Here is a 10,566-nt window from a genome sequence, read left to right on the forward strand (position 1 = left end):
CATAATAAAAGCTCTGCGATTGGGAAACAATAACGATGTGATTATTTAATAGAATAATGTATTTATTATTAAATATCAGTGGTAAAAGAAAACCGATTACAAGACCACATTTAGTGTACACATGCATGGTCACTTCTTTTAACTGTACCTGAGAATATTATAATCTAAGCATAATATAATGGATTATTTATTGATAGTACAATAGTGTAGTGGCATCAAAATTAAACATCTTGGTGGTAATGCTATTCAGATTTCATCTCTAATAATGTGTTTTGATTTCACATCACACAAACCACACATTAAAGATAATACAAAAATAATTGGACAACAGTGTAACATATGACAAATTTCCTTATAACATACACTGCAAAAAAAAAAAAAAATCTAAATCAATATTTTTCGCTTGTTTTATTGTAAAATATATCTAAACATCCATAAAATAAGACACATTTATGTCTCTGTGTAAGACTTCTCGAATTATGTTTATTACACTATTATGCAAACACATATATTATGCATAAACGTCACTAAATTTTGTTAGCTTTATGCTTAAAACAAGAAAACACATTTTGTCAAGAAAACAAATATTGATTAAGAAAATGATTATTTTTGCAGTGTAACTTTAAATATTAATGATATACATTCAACATTTAACCATATCTGGAATGTCAGGTATTTCATATAGTATTTGTTATAGTATAAAAATCAAATACAGAATCGTTTGGAAATATTGTGGCTGAATATCACCAGCACTCTTAAAAATTAAAGTTCCAGAAGGAGGTTTTTGTAGTGATGCCAGTGAGAAACTATTTTGGGCCCCAAAGAACCTTTCAGTTTCTTAAAATAACTTTTTAGTGTAAAAAGAACCGTTTGTGGAATGGAAAGGTTTCATGGATGTTAACTTTTCTTCATGGATGATCTAAATAAAGAACCTTTATTTTTAAAAGTGTGAGTTCATTATTAACTGCTTAACTACACCTAATTTAGCTTCTCTTTGTCCACTGACTGGCAGTCAATAGTATATGTAAAAACACTGAGCCTTAAACAAAAAGGTACAATAAAATGTTTTGCCATCATTATCGAATTATTCGATAAGAGATGCTGTTTTTACATTTGTTTACAAATTGGAATATACAGTATACAGTAGACAATTTTATTAAGATCGAACCCAGTTTCTCTTTTTCATTTGTTTTTCTATAAACAGTCTGCCTATCTGTTTTTAGACAGTGGGACATGCCATGAGGAAGACTAATGTATATTGTCATAGTGTGTCAAGTTACTTATAAAACGTGGGGGGGGAAATCAAGCTAAATCAAAGTAAATTTGATGGTCCAATTACATATATAGATATAAGTTTTAAAAACAAAATGAACGGATAGACAATGCCGATTGCTTCCACATAATCAGTTTTATTCTTGTGACACAGCCCACAGTCTAACTACTACTCTGGAGTGAACTACAACCTAGATATTATTATAAATAGATTAAAACAATAACACTGAGTCAAAAAACCTGGACAATATGTCCAAAACGTATAAAACAATTATAAAGCATCGAAGGTCACTTAAACACAGAAATGGCACTCTGAAAAACCCACAAGTGCGTAATCTGTATCTAGAGGAATATTTCAAAAATGAAACTAAGTAAATGAATTATCTTGCACAACCAAGTCTACTGACTTTACGGAGATGTTTGATTAAATCTCAAACTAAAATGCTACAAATCTATAGCTCATCAACTCAAAAACTACTACTGAAACACTAACACATAAAATCCTCTTCTCAAAAGTGACCCAGATAAAACAGTCTCGGCATGGCATTGTACACCTTTACACTGACAGGATTCTTCACATAGTCACAGACTATATTTCCAGTGGGAAATATAATATTAACCTTGAAGACATGTAAATTCCTGCACTGGTATTATGCGTTGACTACTTTGTGGGCAAAAATACAGCAGCACCTGGACGCAGTTTCAACCTTGCTACAATTTGAAATGCAACTGGCATTCAGAAATTCCCAATCATTTGGAAAAACCTCATCTTTTATGTTACTTCTAAGTCCTTTTTGATTTGCTGAAACAATGATTTTTTTACTGAACAAGATGCATGTAATAGCTATAAATCTTAGTGTTGTTGAATTGAACGCCATTTTTAGACATAAACTGAGGAGTATTAAGTAAACCTGTGTTTGATTCCTGTCTGTTTAAATCAAAATAAGGGGAGTAAAAATTCCCTGTTTAACACAGTAGTTTTCGTTTTTGTAATAACTTTGGCAAACCATGAAGCTCAAGTCGCACCTCTGCGTAAAATCCACAATTTGACCGTTCAAAAGTCAGCTCACAAGGCCTTCACACAGCTTAAGCGCTCGTCTCCTCTTCTTTGATTTTAAATGACAAAGGAGGACTTGTGGCGGAAATGTCCCTGAGGAAAAACAGAGAGCAGGCAAATAATATGTAGTTAAAATGTGGCACTATAGAAACAAAACATAATCCAGCCGAATATTTTTTCCATGTAGAGATTTTACAGAGAGATTATTTTGAGGATTGCAGTAATACCACTTTGAGCTTTGCTAGCATTAATAAAAAGAAAATATCTGCAGTCAGAGAAACACTGCGGTGTAATCTGAGAAGATAATCACTAACAAATCTTGGATGATATTTCCTTCATCCTTGTAAGAACATTTCAAAGTGTTGACTACAGCCTCTAAACGTGCGCTAATGCATGAAAATGATATCTGTGGTGCTTTATCACGTCACAAATCCACACAGCCTTACCTCATCTGGACTGGCATAGTCCATCCTGTTTTCATGTTGGGGTACTTTGTAACTGTATGAAACAGAGCATTGCAATCTTACCAAAAGTGCATTCAATTTAAGATCAAATCAGATCAGCCCTTATGGTAATGCTGTAAGGTTCATTTTGTGGTTATGGTTTTTACTCACTTGGTTTCCCTGTGGTCTTTGCAGGAACAGTAGCCATTTTTCTGAATTTGACAGATCCCCACAATGACCAATATAAATGCTGCCACTCCACCTAACACCTTCAGGAATATTCCCACAATGTCCAGATCATCTAGAAAGAAATTACATACAAATGAATAAATAACTCAGCAAAAAAAATAAATAAAAATTACTAACTCTTTGTGAATTATTATAATTTTGTTATTAAAAAAAAACTGCATTTGGAACATCATGAGGGTGAATCAATCATTTCTATATTAAAAGCTGAATCATTATTTCAAAGTGCAGCTACTGACCAGCATATTGAAGGGGCACACTTACACACTTCCATGATCTGAGGACTGCATTTTGACCATCCTGCCTCATTTCTGGCCTGGCAGTAGTATTCACCTGCATCCTCTTTCTTCACCGACCGGAATTTCTGTAGATCAAATGTAAATCATACACTTAGCAAAAGCCCATTCAATGTTAAAACCGGTAAAATACAACATAATTCAAAATTTTTTTAAAAAATCCAATGAATTGGCCACAAAAAACAAAACAAAGATATATAACTCCATCTAAACCTCTAATTTTTATTTAAAGGGATAGTTCACCCAAAAATTCAAATTCTGTCATTAATTACTCACCCTCATGTTGTTCCACACCCGTAAGACTTTTGTTCATCTTCTGAACACAAATTAAGATATTTTTGATGAAATCTGAGAGCTCTCTGATCCTCCATAGACAGCAAGGATCTATCACGATCAAGGTCCAGAAACGTAGCAAGGACATCAGTAAAGTAGTCCATGTGACATCAGGGGTTCAATCATAATTTTAAGAAGCCCCGAGAATACTTTTTGTGCACAAAGAAAACAATAATTTCACACGGGACGTTGGCGTCAACTCGTTTACTTTGAATGGAGTGACGTCAAGCGTTGCCGAATTGAATTATGGGTCTGTCACTGTTGTTGCTCACAGCAGAAGTTGAAAACTTTTCAAGCGCCAACGCAGGCGTCAGCCAATCAGATCGCCTTTATGCAAATACCCTAGCATAGATGCTAGCCAATCCTCCGTCAAGCGTTGACGCCAGCGCCCCGTGTGAATGGGGCGGTACGGGTTTGGAACGACGTAAGGGTGAATAATTAATGATAGAATTTTCATTTTTGGGTGAACTAACCCTTTAAACCCTTTTTACCCTTTACTTATTGTTTCTTATTCTTATTATTTAATTTAAAGCCTAAGTTGCCATTTTTAATATTAAAATACTTTCTCCATTCCAGTTTGCTGCTTTAAATAAATGTAAAATGAATTCATTCACAGGGTGCTTATTTTTAAAAGTGTAAACACAGCAAAACGAATCATTATTTTTGCAAAACAATGGTGGCACAGAATGTAATCCAAGCCTCTGAATTTTAAATAAAGCAATAAACGTACTTTGCTTTTACTAGCATGTCAGCACAAAACACTTACCAGAGAACCAGTCTCAGTGTTCATGGTGTATGAAGAATTGTAGAACTTGCTGCTGGTTTTTGGGTCTTCTGGCAGCTCCTCATTGTTTTTGTACCATTGATACTGTGACTGTGGAAAGCCTTCGTTCTCAATACAGCGTAGTTCAGTGCTTGAACCCACCGTAACCGCCTCCGGCACACTACACCTGGGCATCACCGGCTTCACTGCAACACATCCACAAAAAAAGCAGCTTTTTTCAATGTTTCACTATGTAATTTTCATTTCAGACCAACTTTAAATAAAGTTTAAGAGCACTGCAAACGGAAAACAGCATTCACATTACATCTAATACTGCATGGCATTAAATTCCCTCTCAGCTTTATATCCCAAACAGTAAGTTCGCAAATTATAATCAGAAACATTTTTGTGCATCCCGAGGAATCACGTTGATCAGCTCAATGTATTCATCCTGCCCTCAAGCCCACTGAAACATTTTTGTCCGGACAGTCCAATCAGTTCTGTTCTCATGGAGCATTTCAGTGCAACATTACTGAGAGTTGTAACCATGGATTAAAACTCACAGAATGTTCCCCTTGCTGAACCTGAGAGGAACTATTCCAACAGTACCTCTTACAGCGAGACTGATTAGTATTTCATCAAAGGGCTTCTGGTCGTCGATGGCCGCCACCTCACAGCGATACTGAGCTGTGTCCGATCTGCTGGTGTTCAGGATCAGAAGGTTTGCAGGCTCTCTCAGCAAAGCCCTGTGCTCCAAGTCACCTGAGAACATAAAGCAGCTCAGTTCAGTTGAATTTAGCTTAAACACTGTCAGCAAGTAAACAGCATTATTTTCTAAGAGAAAGAATTTGTTACCTGAAATTTTATTTTGGAAATAGACATAGCTGGGTACACCGTTTTTAATTTTCTTCCATTCAATTCTGGGATTGTTTGTAGAAATGGACTCTATTAAGCAGGTCAACTCAATCGCTTTAAAGAAACAAGAAACAGCCTATCAATTTATGCACACATAAATCAAGTAATCTTCAGTGTTGGGAAGGTTACTATTTCTTACTACTTACTATATAACTATTACTATACTATATAAATTCACTATATACTGTAAATTCGAACATGAGAACCAATCAATAGCATCAGAATAGCATCGCTGTACTAAACAGTCTTTAAATGGCAGGAGGCATCATGCACATTATTTAACATATCCTAGCTTTTTACAGAAAGTATTCAGATGTAACACCCTTTGTAATCATACACATTTTCATAAGTAACTGTAACGGATTACAGTTACATTTATTTTATAATTAAATTACGTAACACTGTTACATGTAACTAGTTACTTCCCAACACTGGTAACCTTACTAAACAGCTTCATATAAGACTTACAGTCAAATTCATTTGCCCATACTGATTTTTCAGTTGTTCTGAGAATTACAGCAGAAGCTGTACTGTTGCCTGCAACAGATGACAAAGAACAGATAACAGATCTGTCAAGAACAGTACAAAAATAAGACATTCTTATACCATTATACACCAAAGTATTATTATATATATGTAATTTTTTCAAATAAAAAGTACATAATTTAATAGACATTACTGCCTTAACATTCTCATTCTGTTTTGCCTCTTCACTCATTTATTATAATTTATTAAATTAACATCTTAAATATAGCCCTTTTAAGATGTATCAGTTATAATATTTGTTGTACTGGCTTTAATATATTCTGATTTTAATGTATTGTGTGCGGGCAGGATCATTTTTCATCACTGTACTACAGTAATGAGAATATAAAGAGAATCATTGTTGAGAATTAATATCGGATATGACCCAGTCCCAGACATGATTTTGTGAGATTTATTTATACTTTCACCTTTTAAAAAAAAGCTTCTACATTATTTCATACCTGCTTCTCTGATTATTATTTGTTTTCTGTTTTAATGTCAGATGAAAAATGTTATGAATTTCAGTAATGGGTGACTCAGTTTTTCAGAGTCTTTTTTTTCAGCTTTTTATGATGTTTATGGAAAGCATAATGGAAGAATAAACTTTGTAAGTATCTTGGGGAAACTGTACCCAGACCTGAACAAATTTCTGTTGAAAATTCATGGACATATTTAGAAGAGCTTGTGTGTTTTTTCAGTGTTAGTCTATCTGCACCAACTCAAAAAAGCCAGACAGTGTGACATAATGAAAAGGCAAATATGAAACAAATTATTTGGCAAAGCCTGACAGTCCCGATAGGCCTCGTTCATGTGAGAAAATAATTTGGGGTTTAGGGCATTTGCTATTTCCAGATGCATTTTCCACTTTCACATAATCTCATGAAATCCACAGAGAATATTTACAGTGATCCATATGTGATAATCTGTGGCTTTAGCATCAGATTAAAATCTTACCATATGGACTTCTGCAAAAGCATGAGACAGACTTCAGTTATCACAAGCCAAACATCTGTGGCGTTTTATCATCACCTTGACTGTCAGCTCAAGGAATAGCTACACATGGTACAGTTCTGACAAACCTGATGAACTGAATTCTGCTGCATTTAACCACTGTAAAGAGGCACTTTATGGGAGACTAGAGCAAAGAGTCATATTGCCACAGCTGGAGGACTTCAAGGTTTCCGGTTACGTTTCCAAGGCTGACTTTCCCATCGCATGCATCATGGTCTATTTTTACATCTGCTGTTGACATTTCCCGATTAGACAAGCTACATTATCCACCGCTGGGAAGCATGCGGTCACAGTATGGAAGCGACAATGTTAGAAAGGTCCCTGTTTACATCAAACAAAGGAATGTTACTTAAATATAAGATTCATTTTTCAGCAAACAACTTTTAAGATTAGGAAAAGCTAATGTCACGTTTGAAAAGTATAGAAATCTGTGCATTTGAAGATAATATTTTTATTGTATTTTATTTAGTTTTTTTTTTTTTACTGTAGTCATTATTTTTCTTCGTGTGTGTACACATGTATACATATGCACACACACACACACACACACACACACACACACACATATATACATTATATATATATATATATATATATATATATATACACATACACACTACTGCACAAAAGTTTGGGATCAGTTAGATTTTTTATGTTTTTTAAAGAAGTTTCTTCTGCTCATCAAGGCTGTATCTATTTGATCAAAAATACAGAAAAAAACTGTTATTTTGTGAAATATTATTGCAATTTAAAATAATAGTTTTCTACTTTCTATACTTTCTTTACTATACTTTCAAATATAATTTATTTCTGTGATCAAACCTGAATTTTCAGCATTATTATCTTCAGTGTCACATGATCCTTCAGAAATCATTCTAATATGCTGATTTATAATCAATGTTGGAAACGTGGAAATGTGCTGCTTCATATTTTTTTGGGACCTGTGATTTTTTTTTAGGATTCTCTGATTAATAAAAAGTTAAAAAGAACAGCATTTATTCAAAAAATAAATTTTGTGTCACAATATACAATGCTATTCAAAAGTTTGGGGACAGTGCATTTTTTTCGTTTTTTAAAGAAATTAATACTTTTATTTTGGAGGAATGTGTTCAATTAATAAAAAGTCATAGTAAAGACTTACATTGTTAGAAAAGATTTCTGCTGCACTTTTTAAAGCTTTGATGAGCAGAAGAGACTCCCTTAAAAACATTACAAATCTTACTGATCCCAAACTTTTGAGCAGCAGTGTATATATATATATATATATATATATATATATATATGAGAAGAATGTATATGCATTTGTAACAGTTTAAAAAACATTATCGTAATTGTAAGTTTAAATAACACAAATCCTAATAACACATTTCTGCATTTCCACTCTAAACAACATAACAAAAGCCCCCTTTTTAATATCCGTTTTAATTTATGTTAATTATGATTCCGGTTTATGGTTGTTTTGATGGCACACTTGGTGTATAATTACTTTACAAGACAATAGCTGATTGTTGTAGCATTTCAAATTACAAACAGACTAACTAAAGAAGTGACCTAAAAAGTGACAGGAAAAGAAAGAGTGGGAAAAGGGGGAGGTTGTGGTGTGATCTTTGGCTTGAGACATTCTTTATCGCATGATTATTTACAAAAACTCTTCTCCACAGTTCTGACAGAACATTCTAATATACAAAGATCCTGTCACTGGACAAAGTGAAAATAGGCTGAAGTTGAGTCCGTTTTAAAGTAGCTTGGTATTCAGGACACTTTGACCAACAGCAACGGCTTTGAAAATGAATGAATGAAGCTACACCTCTTCACACATCACACAACATGCACAGAGGCACATTGTGCTGAGAAAAAAATGAGTCCAATAACATGTGACCTGCAATACCTCAAAAACATGTGAGCTACAGTAAAATAATTCAACATTGATCTTAAATAGTTGATTTTCTTGTGAAAAAGAGCTTAAGTGTATTGCATGTGCACTTAAAAGCATATTTCTTTAGAAAACTATATTAATAATGTAACATTGCTGAAATAAAAGTGTGCTTAAGAGTACACTTTCATGTCTGCTGCTTAACACGCATAATTAAACTTTTAAAAAGTAAACTTTGTAATGTTTTACACTTATTTGAATGTGTTGCTGACACTAAATATTAACATACTGCACTAAAGCACATAACGTACTTGATATTCAATATATTTTAAATGTACTAAATTGCATCTTCATCATTACAAATGTGTAATTACAACTATATTTAATGACATACACATTTGAACTAAAATGGCATTAGATTTTAGCTTACCATAAATGCTTGCCAGTACACACTATATTTCAAAAGCAACAGAAATAATTATGAAATTGCATGTCAAAAACATTCTTAATTTGAAACTACAATGCATTTTCATTTAATTGTGTGCAATTAATTATATTCAGTTAGTAATTGTTCCTCTTTTTAAACTTAGTGTACTTCTTTTTAAGGGTAATCTGATTAAAAACGACTCTCAATTAGGATATCATTACACAGACATCATACAAGCATGCTGAGGAATACAAACTAGAGCTGTGTCTCAACCCCTAGTGAACTACCTACCTAAACAGCGTCTTTGAATATAGGGTGTTTATATTAGAACGTTCGAACGCGCCCGAAAATGCTGTCAAAGCAGGCAGCGTATTCCACCGCAGGGCGATATAAACCAATTACTCCAAACAGTGAGTAACGTTCACATCTTACTAGAAACCGTGTTTACACTAAAATTGTTTGTGGCGTTAAATGGCTAACGGTAGTAAAGCGTTAGCAGCAGGGGTCAGCGCGAGAATGCCATCACACGGATCCACGACCGCCTGTTCAACAAGACCTACTCACTCATCCACAGCAAAAAAAGAAATCTTACTCACACAGCCATGAAAAGAGCACCAAGGAAAGCGTTTGACGCCCGATCGCCATTTTGAAGAGATGTTTTACATACAAATTTAGCTTAGCTGTCCAGGCGACGGGGTGAACAAACTGGAGGATGCTGCCGCTGATGAGTTTCCATAGCTACAAGGACATCTGAGCGGAAGAGAGAGGAGGGGCTGAGACAGCGCTCGCGGACTTCCGGTTGGTGATGAGCGTTAATGGTAGATATATGGATTAAACTTGAAATAAAGGTATTAAAATAGTACTTAAATCGAGAATTATGTCATTATGTGGTAAATATGGCCTAGCAGTAGGTGTAGGCTATTTCTCGTATAAGAGCGATACATGTTCACTTGGGCGTACATTTTTTTTTTTTATAGTTTAAAAAGAGATCTGGATTTAAAAGGGAGTGACCAAAGAACGAATGCATTTACATTAAAAACGATTAGTCGACTTAATGCCTCTTGCATAATTTTCACATTTCAACACCAGATGGCAGTGTTAGAGAGGATAAAGATAATATCTGGGGCCTGTCCACGGCACGTATCATTACTGTATACTTTATAAATTATAAATTCATGATACGTGTACAGGTAGGTTTCTTGACGCATCTTGGATACGTTGCCACAGTTCTTCTGGATTGAGTCGGTCTCAGTTTGTTCTGTTTCTTTATATAATTCCAGACAGACTGGATGATGATGAGATCAGATCTCTGTGTGGAGCACTGGCTGTTGTCAGACTCCTTGAGCAAAAAAAAAAAAAAAAAAACGCACTGGATTACAATTAATGGCAAAATTAATGTTTGGAA

General features: G+C 34.3%; 1 protein-coding gene across 1 annotated transcript; it reads right to left on the reverse strand.

Annotated features, from left to right (window-relative positions):
- Positions 1-47: 47 nt before the first annotated feature.
- Positions 48-9,928, reverse strand: LOC306851431 (junctional adhesion molecule 3B-like). The gene is made up of 9 exons (XM_079387652.1): positions 9,758-9,928; positions 5,794-5,862; positions 5,266-5,379; positions 5,020-5,172; positions 4,414-4,616; positions 3,283-3,382; positions 2,944-3,073; positions 2,776-2,827; positions 48-2,422 (listed from the first exon to the last, which is right to left on the reverse strand). Exons 1-9 carry the CDS (start codon positions 9,804-9,806, stop codon positions 2,387-2,389), a joined length of 906 nt encoding a protein of 301 aa, XP_079243778.1. The 5' UTR covers positions 9,807-9,928; the 3' UTR covers positions 48-2,386.
- Positions 9,929-10,566: the final 638 nt, after the last annotated feature.

The sequence above is a fragment of the Barbus barbus genome (genome assembly GCF_936440315.1).
Source record: "Barbus barbus genome assembly, chromosome: 31".
NCBI classification, from domain to species: domain Eukaryota; kingdom Metazoa; phylum Chordata; class Actinopteri; order Cypriniformes; family Cyprinidae; genus Barbus; species Barbus barbus.

Excerpts from the sequence above, each read along its gene's own strand:
- LOC306851431 (XM_079387652.1), bottom strand. The coding sequence starts at position 9,806 with ATGGCGATCGGGCGTCAAACGCTTTCCTTGGTGCTCTTTTCATGGCTG. Across the intron at positions 4,617-5,019 it reads AATCAGTCTCGCTGTAAGAG|TGAAGCCGGTGATGCCCAGG; the intron begins GTACTGTTGGAA and ends GATGTGTTGCAG. Across the intron at positions 2,423-2,775 it reads ACTATGCCAGTCCAGATGAG|GGACATTTCCGCCACAAGTC; the intron begins GTAAGGCTGTGT and ends GTTTTTCCTCAG.